Here is a 15698-nt window from a genome sequence, read left to right on the forward strand (position 1 = left end):
GAAAAAGGCTTGGAGGAAGTTAACAGAAGAGGAAGAAACATATAGTGAAAGGGCTAAAGAAATGAAAGTCCCACCAAAAGGAAAGAATATGTTGTTCCCTTCTGCACACGATGTGCTTCGGGACAATTTATGAAAGTTTACAAGCACTTAAAGAAAAGTAAAGATAAGATGGAAATGCTGAAAAGAATTGGTTTTGATAAATTGGTTGAAATATGCTGCTTACAAATTTAGAGATTTTTATGGTGAATTGATCCGTGTGTTTGACCCTGTAAGTAAGAAAATTTCAATTCAAGGGAAGACGCATCAAATGGGGCCTAGAGATGTTAATTAATTGATGGGCCTACCGTTTAAGGGAGAAAAAATTAAAATGAATGTGGAGAATGAAGATAAACATTTAATGAATTAAGGAGTACTACGAAAAAGTGCCATATAAAACAATAGGAAGATGGTTGATTGAAGGCAAAGAGGACGAAAAGTTTGAATTCCTTTTTGTTATGTATGCATTAGGAGTTCTCTTGTGTCCTGGCTCTAGTGTATGGGTCAGTGATAAATTATTGAAGGTCATGGCGGTGACCAATGATAGTTTAGGATAGCATGATTGGAGCAGTTTTCATTTTCAAAGAATTTTGCAACTCAATTATAGAGTTCAAGAAAGGGCAAAAAAAAAAGCTAATGGGATAAAAATGTGAGAGGTTGCTTGTACTTTTTAATGGTAAGTATGTGTATGATTCATTTACTTTGAAGTTAGTTGTATTGTCATTGTGTAATGTGCTGTTATCAATGGGTGCTATGTATGTTGTAATTAGTGGCTATGTATATTGTCATTTACTACTCTATATGTTGTCATTTGGTGGTATAGACGTTGTCAAATGCTTATGTGTATGTTATGATTGGCTCGTGTGAAGGTTGTTATTGTCCTATGTGTGGGTTGTCATTGGCTTCTGTGGGTTTGTCACTTACTGATGTATATGTTGTAATTACTTGCTATGCATGTTGTCAGTGGCCTCTGTTGGTTTGTCCCTTGCCTATATATATGTTGTAATTAGCTGTTGTACATGTCATTGGCCTCTGCTAGTTTGTGAGTTACTTATGTATAGGTTGTAATTGGCCGCTGTTAATAGTACAAATGTAGGTTGTGATTGGCTGCTGTTAGGTTTGTGAGTGTATGCTGTGCATGTTGTCATTCGGTTAAATATGGGTTTGATTGGCTTCTATGCATATTGTGAATGCCTTAAATGTAGGTTGTGATCGGATGCTAGGTAGGTTGTGAGTGTATGCTGTTATTCGGTTAAGTGTGGGTTATGATTGGGTTATGTGTATGTTGTGATTGGCTCGTGTGAAGGTTGTTATTGTCATGTGTGTGGGTTGTCATTCACCTCTGTTGGTTTGTCAATCACTTATGTATAGGTTGTAATTGGCTGGTGATTGGATGCTGGGTAGGTTGTGAGTGCATGCTGTGCATCCTGTCATTCAGTAAGTGTGGGTTGTGATTGCTTCTGTGCATGTTGTGAATGCTTCAAATGTAGGTTGTGATTGGATGCTGGATAGTTTTGAGTGTATGCTGTGCATGTTGTTATTCGGTTAAGTATGGGTTATGATTGGGTTATGTGTATGTTGTGATTGGCCCCTCTGAAGGTTGTTATTGTGTGTGTGTGGATTGTCATTGGCCTCTGTTGGTTTGTCAGTCACTTATATATATGGTGTAATTGGCTGGTGTGGTTGGATGCTGGGTAGGTGTGAGTGTATGCTGTGCATGCTATCATTCAGTTAAGTATGCGTTGTCATTGGCTTCTGTGCATGTTGTGAATGCCACAAATATAGGTTGTGATTAGATGTTGGGTAGGTTGTAAGCGTATGTTGTGCATGTTGTCATTTGGTTAAGTATGGGTTGTCATCGATTTCTGTGCATGTTATGAATGCCACAAATGTAGGTTGTGATTAGATGCTGTGTAGGTTGTGATTGTATGCTGTGCATGCTGTCGTTCGGTTAAGTGTGGGTTGTTATTAGGTTATGTGTATGTTATGATTGGCCCGTGTGAAGGTTGCCATTGTTGTGTGTGTGGGTTGTCATTGGCATCTGTTGGTTTGTCAGTCACTTATGTATAGGTTGTAATTGGCTAGTATGATTGAATGTTGGGTAGGGTTGTTGTGAGTGTATGTTGTGCATGCTATCATTCGGTTAAGTGTGTTGTCATTGGCTTCTGTGCATATTGTTAATACCACAAATGTAGGTTGTGATTGGATACTGTGTAGGTTGTGACTGTATGTTGTGCACACTGTCGTTCGGTTAAGTGTAGTTGTGATTGGCTTCTGTGCATGTTGTGAATGCCTCAAATGTAGGTTGTGATTGGATGCTGTGTAGGTTGTGAGTGTCCGGTGTGTATGTTGTTAGTGGCTTCTCTGCATGTTGTGATTGTTGTATAGCTAAGTTATCATTTATTGATATGTAGATTTATTGCTTACAACCCTTTCCTTTAGGAAAAAAGGCTTCAAAAAATAAGAATGCCATTATATATTGGGATGAGGAAAAAGTGAAAGCAAGAGTGAAATCAGAAAAGAGTAGTGACAAAGGCTTACTACATGGTGTTACCAACATTGGTCGGGCTTCATCTAGTGCATCCAATACAGAAATAAAGCTAACACCTCGGTAAGTAAATAATGTCTAGGTGATTTGTTGTTGTGTACGCTTTGGAGTAATGATTACTTTAATTACTGTTATTTTGCAGGAAATAAAGAGAACTTATGAAAGGTTGGTCACCAATGGTTAAAGGTTGGTGTCGACAATTGGAGAAAAGTTGGCTTCCCTGCAATTGAGGTTAACAGAAGAGGGTGACAAGAAGATGTGGTGGAAGTAGTAAGCAATAAAGATGATGAAGAAAACTCAAGTGAAAATGAAGAAACTAGTGGAGATAAAGGAAGCCCAACAGATTCAACATAAGAAAGAATAGAATAACCTGAAAAAGATGACAAGGAAGAGGAAAAAAGTGCTCCGCTTGAAGAAGAAAGTAAATCTCAACATGAAGAGAAGGAGAAGGGAGTAAACTAGAAAATATGATAAAGAAGAGGAGAAAAGTGCTCCCCCTGAAGAAGAGAGTCAATCTCAACATGAAGAGAAAGGAGAAGGGAGTGACTCTAGATCAGAGGATGATGGAGAAGAACAAACTGAAGATAAGTCTAGTGATGCAACAGTAGAAGAGGATAAGGGGGAAGCCAATGATGAGGAGGGAAAGGATGAAATGAACAGGAAGCACAACAGGAATGGAAGTAAGAAGATCAACACCGGGTGAGAAATCATGCAATCAAATCTCCTTGGTTAGAGAAGGTGAAAAAAAAACCTGTGGCAAGAGACAACTTGATGAGAGAAAGAGGATTATTCCAAATGTTGACAAGAAGATGTGATGAAGATGAAGGTGGCATAAGTGTTGGGACTGATTCTAATTAGACAACTGACTGACAATAATTTTAGACATACAACTAAATTGCTGATTGTCTCTTTTAGTGCAGATACATTGTAGAGATGTATGGGTACTATCTGACACATGCTGAGCTTTGTTGCCTACAGGATGGGCAATGGATGAATGACAGGGTAAGACAATTGTTTATATAGATAGAGAAGTAGCAATGTCATTATGATTGACTAATTGTTTGTTTTGTGATATAGTTCATGTCTATAGTGGCGAGAACTTTGGTGGGAGATGAGAAAGAGAACTATGGTTATGTCAGTAGGCACATATTTTCACCCGAGTTCATATAAAAAATGGCCACTAATCCTCTTAGGTGGAGCGTGGAGAACCATGAACATGAAATCTTACCGGAGCACTTAGGATATACCATTAGAGACTGTGACTTTATATTTAGCCCCACCCTTTTCAATTACCATTGGTTCTGTTATGTGCTAGATGTCAGAACCATGAGTTTCTATGCCCTCAATTCATTGGTTGATAATTTGACTATGTTAAGAATATAAAGAGAGGAAGAAGATGCAATCAAAACCGGAAAGAAACCAAAAAGTAAGCAAGGGGTTAGGAAAGGACAGATAGATCCTAAGCAATTCATCGCAAGAGGGATTGTATGCACAACTTTTCATTCATTCTATTACTTGTTAATGTGTTATGGTTGCTTGTCTACGTAACTGTCCTGGTTGTTAATATCTGCTGATTACTTGTCATTGGCTACTGTTAAGGTTGTTAATGCTTCCTTATAACTAGTCATTCACTACTGTCAAACCTATTTCTTTTTTTCTTTCTATTTTGTAGAAAGATTGTTTCTACCGAGTGTTCCATGTAGTAAAGCTAGCACTATTTGAGGAAGAGGACAAAATTGACAAGAATGTCATATAGGCAAAAGTTCATGTCCAATCTGACACATGAGTTGTGGGTTGTGCACTGCAAGTTTGCATGTTTGAGCTTTTGGGAGCTAATGTTCATTAACTAAAGTACTGGTTTTTCCTTTGCAGGGACTCTTGTGGGGTTCATGTTTTGAGCGGGTTACAAACATGGAATGGCACGGAGCATGGTGATGATGGCTACACAACGCCTAAGTACTCAACTCAAGAAATCCATGAATTGAAGGTTGGGTGCTTGTGGTGGCTTGTAACTCATCGGAACAACCTGCATGGTGATCAAGTGTTGTCTTTGCTACAAGAAAACCCTAAAGCAAGAGGAAGAAATAAACGATGAGCATAGATTGTATTTAGTTTTTTTAGTTGACAGCATAATGGCTGCTGAATGTAAAGTTCAGATTTCATTTCGTTATTTCATCATGTAATGACAGCTGGATGTTTAGATATGTTAATATGTATTGACATCCAATATTGGTTATGAAGTTTTTTTTGTAATGGCATTCATGTGTTTTGACAAGACAGGAAATTCCTCTCTGCCACATCCATTTACAACCTCAACGGGGGTTACTAACAACCCCAACACAAGGGGTTAACAACCTGGGCAGTGCCCCTGACAACCCACTCTGCGAGGCACTACAGCTTGTAAATAGATTATATTGTTAGCACATATAACGATCTTAACAGCAAAAACTGGGAGCATTTTGAAGTCATTAACAGTTTTAACTGTCGACAATAGGATTACACTAGATTTTTACAGTATAAGTTCATTTACAACCTCAACGGGGGATGTTCACAACCTAAACACAAGTGGTTAACAACCTGGACAGTGCCCTTGACAACTTTATATATCAGTAACATAATTCAGACTACCAATGACAACCTTTATAGAATCTGGTGACAAGTCTATTATAACATATTCACAACTACATCAAAATACAGATATGATCTTATATCATATTAGAGCCAGATGTCATTTACTAGTTGATAGATCTATATACAATTTAACTACGCCAAATTGACAACCCATTCAAAAAAACATACAGGTTGCATGTGTAGATAATGACGAACAACTTGAGGTGTGGGTTATGACATTTACAAAACAATTCTGTCACAAGCATTCACAAAAAGGAATATAAACAAGCCACCAACAAAGCTCAACTTGGATTGGGATTCTGGTAAGTCTTCACAGTGTGACCTAGCTCATGACATCTTCTAAAGTGGTAAAGTTTTTGTTTTGAAATTGAAATTCAATCCTTCTTTTCTTTGGCCTCCTTGAGGATCTTTTAGTGATTGGTGGCTGTAAAAATGCTCCTGTCATCATTTGCATAACGGTGAAAGCTTAAGGACGTGGATAATCATGTGTCGCAATTGGACTCATACTACTTGCATATATCTTCTCTTGGGCTGACAGCTTATAGCAATCATCTACAAATTCATAAACACTACCATAAAGTAGCTTTATGGCTACACATGCATGAACACAAGGTACCCTGCTCATTTGCCATGCTAAACAAGTGTATTTGAGTGTCGTGAGATCAATAGTGACACAAATTATTCCAGTAAGAGATGTATTATGAACTTGAACTCGGTTATCTCCATAATATACATAGTGTATATTCTTTGCTCTTGCTGCTTTTCTTGCAACTTTAACTCAATATTTGACCCAACGCCATTTGTCCAATTTCCCGTTGTCATTTTGCTTGCAACCATCTTCTTCGCTAATTTCTCCATATGCTCATGTATGAGAGCTGACATATTGTGCTTCCTCTCCTTCAAAATCCAGGCTTTAAATGACTCCGCAACATTAATGGTGATGTTATCCCCTCATTTAAATGGAAATTTGCTGAAAGCTTATCGATCTATATCTCCTTGAGTCTCAACCCAATCAGCTAATTGTGGACAAAATGATCTAAGTTTTCCTATTGCAGCAACATATTCATTCTCAATCCTTGCGTAGGCGATTCCATCTAGCATTTTTAATGCGACCTCCTTTGAAGTACCTGAAACTCGTGTCCTGCCTCGGTTAATTTTTAAATAATGTGCACTAAAATTTTCTTTTACATGCCTATAGCAAAAAGCATGTCTCTTGCCACCAAATATTGTCTACACAGCACCTATAATGGCATTATTCTGATCTGAAACTATTATTGTCTCCACTAACCTTGTGATGTCTTTCACATTTTGGAGAAGCCAAGCCCAATCATCATATGTCTCCCCACTGACTATAGCATATACTAATGGAAACAGTTCATTATCCGCATCATATGCATTAGTTGAAATCAATAAGGACCACTTAGATGACATCCGTCTATATAAAGTATATTTCGACACCCTTCTAAAAATCCATTAATTGAGTATCCATAAGTAATGAGCACCCTCTCAAATCTGTTACTATCCAACCCTTCCCACCGAGCAATTGTGTTTGGATCAGTTTCAATAAGCCTTTCATAAATCCAGGGAATCACCATATATGAATCCTGTGCACGACCATGTATTTCCCTCAATGCTCTTTTTCTACCCTTGTATGCTTGACTATAATTCAGTCGCACCCTATATTCTCTATACAAATCTCTTCTAATTTCATTAACATTCTTGTCTATATTACACCGCAAAGAATCTATCATGATTGATGATGTTAAGTCTAACCTTCTAAAGTGAGATATAACCAAATTGTCCTATGCATAATGTACATGCTCACTTCTTAATGTTTTTATTATTAAGAACTCAGAATCTTGTCTTTGTCCCATTGAGTATGTACCTATGTACCATGGGCATCCCTCCACCATACACTTCATAATGATCTTTTGTTGATTGTTTTTCACAAATTTGTATGAAAACTTCTCAGCAATACTGTGCCTATATAGTGCTTACTTAAGGGCCACTGCATTAGGAAGAATTTGTCCTTCTCTAATAACCAAACACTTCCACTTTTTTGAATTCATTTCCAGAATTGGGGTTGGTATCATTTCCGAACCACATGGCAATGATAGTGGGTCTTCACTAACTATATTGGGTGGAGACATGGAGAATGCATCTGAACCTCCGAACAAGTCTTCCATACTACATAACAAGATAGGTCATGGGGTCGTTAATGACAACCTTCAATCATTGTAATAACAACTTATGCACAACAATTAACAATAACTAACATTACTTCAAAATTTAAATAATACAACTTACACATGTTGCTCTTCTATTTGAACATCCCTTGTTAGTTGTGAATTTTGATCTCCATTTTCTCCTATATATACATGACCACTATCACCATTAAAGTTAATCAAATGTTCTACTCTTTCATTATCTACAAGGTTCACAAATGTACACTTATCAAAGGTTACTGTGAATTTTATAACCATTCTATTACTTTCTTCTCCCATAATTGATGCTACCATTGTTCTAAATTCTTCATATGATGTGCCTTCCTTTATCATTCTTATTCTCACACCACCTCCAACATACTGTGTTTCACCTTCCACACCATTAATAAATTGTCCTCCTATATGGAGGTAACAAAACAAATGTTTTCCACTTGAAGTTGCCATCTTTCATATCAACCTGTCACAATCACTCGTTAATAACAAGTCATACAGTTATATTAACAACCTTCGATGAACCCAATAACAAGACATTTAACCATCGCATTACATGAGTTATAGCAATAAAAATCTATTATTTTCCATTCATTTTCATAAGCAACACAGCATCAATGACTAAAAAACAAAGCATCATTCACTGAAAAACAGAACATTGCTTTATAACCCTAGCCACACATAACAAAACCACACCTAAGATTATTAAAATCACATATGACTAAAATAAGCCTCCCTTGATAGTTGTATTGAGTTGAATCACATCCTTAATACCCATACACCCACAACCAATCAACTTTTCAAACTAACATTACACTTGAGACTGGTTATGTACGAAAGAAGAGAAATGTTGTTAATGATGAGACCTAAAGAGAAGATGAAGAAAAATATAGCTTGCCTGCAATAATGGAGCACCAGCGCAGACCTCCGTTTCTTCTTTCAAAAGCTTCTCTTCCTCGTGCATGCTAACAACCCAGCGCACTAACTGAAGCTAATTAGCTTCTCTTCGTTTGTTTTTTCTTTCCTTTTTCAATAAGTGAGGGCAACTCGGTCATTTCACAAATTTAATTATTTGCTCTGAGGTCCCTGAGGACTTAGGAAGAATTTGGGGATTTTCAAGGACTTTATTTGAATTAATTCTGTTTTGTGGGACCTGTGTGTAATTTTCCCTTTAAATTTTACCCCCATCCCTTTTTATAAATAATATTCATCTTTAATATAAGATTTTTTAATTAATTTAATTAGATTAAAAAATTAGATAAGTTAGTTAATTATAAGAAATATGATATATTTTTTCTAAAACACTATAATAATATTTCTTAATATCCTTCTTCATTTACTTACTTGATTATGGTTGAGGAAGTATTCATAGGGATAATTTAAAAAAATTGATAAATATGAAAAATAGATTTTATATTTATGACCAAAATTAACTTAATAATTAGTACATATATTAAGGATCGGAGGAGTACTACACTTCATCACATAAATTTAAATATTAATTAAAATTAATCAAAAACAATAAAAAATAAATATATAGAAATTAAAAGCTCTTTACTCAAAATATCGTTATTTATAAAAAAAATGTATAAAAAATAAAATAAAATCATTATTATAATAAAAAGAATTTTTTTTTTTTGGGGGGGTTAAATTAAGGAGCGCGAGGTTCAATCACGCGACGTGATAGGGGACGCTACCTTGCTACGCCATCAAGCCAAAATTTCTAATTGCTAAAGGAGTTATAAGAAAAAGAGAATATGTGATAAAAAAAAGATGAGGGTTTAAAAATAAGATAATAAATATATCTACTATTAAAATAAATAATTAATATGAGTAAAATAAGAACTTTGTTATAAAAATTTAAAATAACTTACAAATATTACTTATATTTAAAGACAAAAGAGAATAGTGATTGTTGCTTACCAATGTCCCTTTTTATAATAATATTAGACTTCATCACATAAATCAAAATATTGATTAAAATTAGGCAAAAACACTAACGATAATAAATATACAGAAATTAAAAGTTTTTAACTCAAAATATCACTATTCATTAAAAAAAGGTATAAAAATAAAATACAATAATTATTATAATAAAAAGATTTTTTTTTCTTTGGTTCAACTAGGGAGTGCGAGATTCAATCACGCAACTTGATGGGGACCCCATCTTGCTTCACCGTCAAGCCAAAATTTAGAATCGCTTAACAAACCTATAAAAGAGAGAAAAAATGTGATAAAAAAGATAATAATTTAAAAATAAAATAATAAATATATTAAGTATTAAAATAAATAATTAATATGAGTAAAATAAGAATTTTGTTATAAAAATTTAAGATAACATACAAATATTATTTATATTTAAAAATAAAAAAGTAATTGTTGTTTATTAAAAAAAAAAAAAAAGAGAGGAATGTCTATCTCTCCTGGGGCCCGCACAGTGCCTCCGTTCATATCCCCACTCCAAAAATATCATTACTTTCCAGGCATGAGTCAAACTATACCTATCAGACACAGAAAAAAGAAAAACAGTGAGAGAACCCAACAGCTCGTTTACTTTTAATCTTTGGTCGAAATTTAGATCTGGGTCCTGACGTGGACATGGTGGGTCACCCCTTCCTGCCTTCTAGATATTGTGCATCAGTCAGCTTTTTCCGCCATTCAAGGGGGAAACAATAAGGAAAAATTATAACGAGATTTTTAAAAAATAATTATAAAATAAATTTCATAAATTATATTTTTTGTTTTAAAATTTATTATTGCAACTATTTAGGAAAAATTACTAATAAAAACCTCTTAACATGTAAAATTACTTGAATTTAAAAAATAGTAAATAAGGACCCGATTCCATTTTTATAAATATGAAATCATAGTAAAATGTCCGAAATGTCCTTCAACCAAATGATAAGTTGACTATAGGAAGTGAAAAGTTCATTTTAGTGAATGACAACCTCAATAGACCAAGTCAAAATTTGGCTGAAGGATATTTTAGATATTTCACCCACATTTCATATTTGTAAAAGTGAGATCAGGTCCTTATTTATTATTTTTTAAATTCAGAGTTTTAAATCATAATTTACATATTGGGGTTTTTATTTGCAATTTTTCCAACTGTTTAAATTTTTATTAAAAAATTTTAGTAATTATTTTTTTTTAAAACGTCATTGTAATTTAAAAAAAAAAAGACAAATTACTTCCTCTTGGAAGATGTGACGGCCAGCGGACTGGGATAAGCTTTTGAGGGGCCCAAGTCTAAAATATTGTTTGGGGGAATAAAGAAACAAAAAAGCGTCAGCCGGCAGTCCTAAGTCTAAAATATTGCTTTTATGGTAATTGTTTTAACTGTTGGACTACTGACCTGAGCGGTATTGCTTGCTCTAAATAACGTATTAAATGTAGGACAAAGTCCTAAGTCTGTGGGCAACTAAACGTCACCTTCTTGCTCTCTGAAAACACGTGTATGTATTTCTTAACCTGCTCATCAAGTCTCAATGTGAAATTTCTTAAATAAACTTTCATGAGAGACAGTTGATCATGTCAAAAATAATGTGAAATTTCTTAAAACAAAATTTCATGGGAGGCAGTCGATCGGCTCAAGTCTAACCCTATAAAATATTATATATATATATATATATATATGATTTGTGACAGAATTCACCGCTTGAACATGGACCTCACGCACGCACACGCGTCTGTGCTAGTTGAGTTTTAGGAGGTGTTTGAATGGAAGCCAAACCATAATTTCAAAAGTACTTTTATAGTTTACGAAGTAAATATGTGGAGAAGTTTGTTTCGTTTTGCGGGAAAGTGTTTCTGAGAAGCACTTTTGAAGGTTGCCAAACACTCCTTTTAATGAATCTTTAAACTTTTATCGCAAAATTTAGTACATATAATATTCTTTTATACAAATAATTATATAAACACATGTATATTATTAGAAACTAAAAATAAATTATATGATAATTTTAATTTTAACTGTTGATATGAAAAAATAATTTTTAAATTTTTCTTTTACTATTTTTTTATAATGTTTTATTTCTTTAAAAATTATTTTTAATATAATATTAATTTCAAATGAAACTAATTTTGAATTTTAATATAATATACTAGTATTATAAGTTTCATGAAATTTCATTGAGCTTTCGGTCTGATGCTGCTCGGATTTTAAAAAAGGTCTAAATGAAGTAATTTGGACGATTAAATGATAGGAAATGGCTTTGAAAAGGTCATAAAATTGTTACTTGATGCTTATTGATGGTTAGTGGCTTGGTTTCAAGCTCTATGTAAATTTTTGGAGGGCCATTTTCCCTAGCTATAACTAGGTTCTTTGAATCTGAAGAGAACATGAACATGTGCAAAAACATAATAAATTTATAATATTATATATTCTTTGAACTTGCAATATATAGTTTTGTAATAGACACACATATTTAATTGAGTGGGAAAAAAATGAAAGCAACATATAATTAATTAGGAGCAAAATTGAAAAAAAAAACATTAAATGGTCAAATCCAAATTGTAGCTTATGAAAAAATAAGACACTTGAAAGATTGGATGCTTTTATTTTCAATTAAAGTATTGCGGGAGTACGTTAGGAAGACAACAAATCTAAAATACAAATAGAAAGCCAAATTTTTTTTTAAAAAAGGGTAGAAATGTATTTAATACTCTAATATTATTTTTTACTGTATCTAATATCCTGATTTTGTTTATAATACATCCAATACTCTAATCTTATTTTTCTAGTATATTTAGCACCCTGATGTTATGTATTTAGTTATATCCATCACTTTAATCTTTAGAGTATTGGATGTATAAAAAAATAAGATTAAAGTGCTGAATATCTCGTAAAAAAAATTAGGATATTGGATACTCCTAATAAGCTTGGATCTAGCAACAGAGATCTTGTTCGCAATGAAATAACGTTAAAATAAAATTTTCTCAGAATGTCTCATTATTCCTCACGAAATACTACCAAAACCTTTGGGAGCTAGCTATAAACTTATATTAAGGACCAAGTACTATAAAAATGTGCTTAGACTACTAAAAGAAACATCCAGTCACCGAAAATGGGAAGTTTTGAAATCATAAATCCATCCATAAACAAATACACCTCGCACTAGGCAAGAGTCTGATGACTTCTGTTTGCTACGAAGCAGCAATACCAAAAACATAAATATTTATATATATTTTTGCAACTAAGTGATACCAATCAAATCTCACTCGGTTCTATCAATTTATTTAAAAGGTAAAATACAAATTTGTTCTAAAAGTTTTTAGAAATATTGGATACTTGAAATTTTCTTTTGGAACAAATTTATCTTATAAGTTTAAAATTGCAATAATATTATCTTATATTATTAAAAAATTTATATTAACTGTTAAAATAATGATGTTAACTGCTAATACTTTTAACTATTAAAAAAAATATTGCTATAGTATTAAACTTTTCAAGCAAATGAGCTCCCAAAAAAATTTCTAGATACCCAACTGTCCTGAGTAACATATTTGCACCGTATCTTTTATTTAGAGCAATATTGCTGAAAGATCATGAACCTGAAGCAAGACCTTCGTGAAACAAAGCAGTAAAAGCCTCCATTTCTGGTCTGTTCAACACCAATCCAATCTCAATCCCTCCACTGCCGTTCCTGCTTTCTGAAAGTGAGAAAGCTCCAGTCTTGCCTATGGAAACTATCTCCACCTTCTTGGGCCTTCCCCAACCAAAATCAATACCGTAAACCTCAAACCGTGGTGACCCTGCAGTTGAAAAAAATCTATGAGTTTTCCCAAGACTTTGTATCTCAGCCATCCATTTTTCTGCTCCACTTAATCCTCCATCTTCAAATCTCTTCAAAGCATCGCTTATGGCCTCAAGAGCAGCGATGAACCCATCATTCCCAAGCAAGGTGTTTGTTTCAGCCACAGCTTTAGCACCCCCAACACAGCTTCCAAAATATGTGGGTGGAATTGGAGGATCCAAACGAGATCTACAATCCACAGCAAATATGAACAGAAACTTATCTTGTTTTGTTTGCTCTGCTTTGACCAAGCAGTTTAACATATAGGCACATGTTACTGAAAAGGTTGATAGATGAACCTTCTTGTTCAGCTTAGACTCTGCAATCTGCTTAAGCTTTTGAATGTTTGATGGAACCAATTCAAATGTTCCCCTAATTGGCTTCCCTTGATTTGTGCTCTTAATATCCCACCACTTTAAGCTTCTGTTATTTGGTTCACCTTGTTTTGACCAATGATTTGAAAATATCTCTGCAACCCCAGAGGAGTCTTTCATCACAGACCTGTCAAAGAATGGCATTAGATTCCCGGGAAGCGACGAATCTGATGAGGATTCATCTAGTTTAGAGCAGATATAAGCCCATGATTTCATAAACAAAGTTGAAGATTTTCCATCCATGGCTGCGTGGTGCGTGGTTATTCCAATAGAGAAGCCAGCGTTTGGGAACAGTGTGATTTGCAGGGCCACGATAGAAGCTTCATCATCGGAAACGATCAAGTCGGGTACCAGCAGGCGACTTTCTTCGGCATCAGAGAAATCAGAACTTGAGAGAATGTTGAAATCTGCGTTCGATTCTGCAACGGTGAGTGAGACGCCGTCGCCGGAGATATAATGGATGAAGGGCTTCCGGCAGTGACGCGGCCATTTGATGTTGCCGGAGAGAGGAAAGAAGTGATGGAGAGTAAGAGAAAGGGAGTACTTGAGTTTTGGGAGAACGGAATGGAAGAAGAAGGAAGGTGGGTTGGGGAGTTCGTAGAAGAAAAGACGCTCAACGGGCCGTAATCTCAGCCACACTAAATCGAAGAAGGTGAGTGGTAGAGAAGTTTCCGATGCGGCGGCGGAAGGTGCCGCTTCTGGTGGCGGTGGCACCCTGCAAACTTCAAGAACATTCATGGTGATGAAGACGAAGAGGATGCCTTCCAACAACTTAACTAAGAAAATGATCACAAAATCATTTATGAAGAAAAGTTTTTAAACGATACGCACAGAGGGAAGGATAAGGAAAAATATATATATTAGAAAGAAAATCCCAATAAAATCTGGCTGAAATATCAAAATTGAAATAAAACCCTATATTTTTAATAATTTTCTAATTAGGTTATGGGACCTCAGAATGCCTCTCACTAATTGAAAAAAAATTGATTATTTTATCCTTTCAAGTTGTCCCTTATCTCTTATGATTATATTTTGGGACTAAAAAACATATATCTAATTTTACGGTATTTAGAATTTTTATATATAAACAAAACCTTCAAAAGTATTCTAATAAAACATTTTAAATTACAACATAAATAATGTTGAAATGAATATTTTTATTTTCTGTTGGTAAATATTTATTTTAAAATTTTAAAATATCTTAATTATAAGAAATATTTAATACTAAGTTATTATAAGTAACTTTTTTCGGTTGGAATCACTTAAGTAAATAAAAACAACGAAATTATGAGAACACAATATTAAATATTTCTTGTAATTAAGATATTTTAAAATCTTAAAATAAATATTTATCAACAAAAATAAAAAATATTTATTTCCAGATTATTTATATTGTAATTTAAAATGTTTTATTAGAACATTTTTGAAGCTTTTAGTGATACATATTAATTTTAAACACTATAAAAACAGCTGTGTTTTTTACTCCTATAAAGTAATCATAAGAGATAAGAGATTACTTGGGAGGAAAAAATAATTAATTTTTATTTTTTAATTCAAAGAAGGCATTTTAGTCATTTGACAACTTTTAAAAATCCTAAATTAGACCTCATTGTCTTATTAGAAATTTGTTAAAAGTATAAGCCTTAATCTGGATTTAATTATTTCAGTTAGATTTTATTGGGATTCTCTCTAATACTCTCAAAAATACTAAAAGACAAATTGCGGTGGGTAAATTTTAAAATTACAAATCAAATCTCTTAAACTATTTTGAAATTTTGAAATATTATAAAATAACAACATTGTCCTTATTTTTAATGACCACTTTCACATAATTATTGACTACTCTAATTTAATTATTAACTACTTTTATTTTTAAAGTTTAAGTGACTACTTTTGTATAAATATTGACTACACAAGAGTATTAAATAACTAAACAAAAAGTAGTCACCATATCTTTAATAGCACTTAATGTATTTTTTTAATTTTTGAAATAAAAATAATCAATATTGAAATTAGAATAGTCAATAGTTAAATAAGGGCAATCACCAAATTTTTAAAAATAAAAATCTCAATTATAATACTAGAGTAGTTAATAGTT

At 33.5% G+C, this 15698-nt stretch overlaps 1 protein-coding gene across 1 annotated transcript; it reads right to left on the minus strand.

Moving 5' to 3' along the window:
* Positions 1 to 12634: 12634 nt before the first annotated feature.
* LOC114752810 (phenolic glucoside malonyltransferase 1-like) lies at positions 12635 to 14368 on the minus strand. The gene has a single exon (XM_028941513.1). It carries the CDS (start codon positions 14336 to 14338, stop codon positions 12977 to 12979), a length of 1362 nt encoding a protein of 453 aa, XP_028797346.1. The 5' UTR covers positions 14339 to 14368; the 3' UTR covers positions 12635 to 12976.
* Positions 14369 to 15698: the final 1330 nt, after the last annotated feature.

Source organism: Neltuma alba, unplaced genomic scaffold, assembly GCF_004799145.2.
Source record: "Neltuma alba isolate B1F8T4 unplaced genomic scaffold, ASM479914v2 tig00007561_pilon, whole genome shotgun sequence".
Taxonomy (NCBI): domain Eukaryota; kingdom Viridiplantae; phylum Streptophyta; class Magnoliopsida; order Fabales; family Fabaceae; genus Neltuma; species Neltuma alba.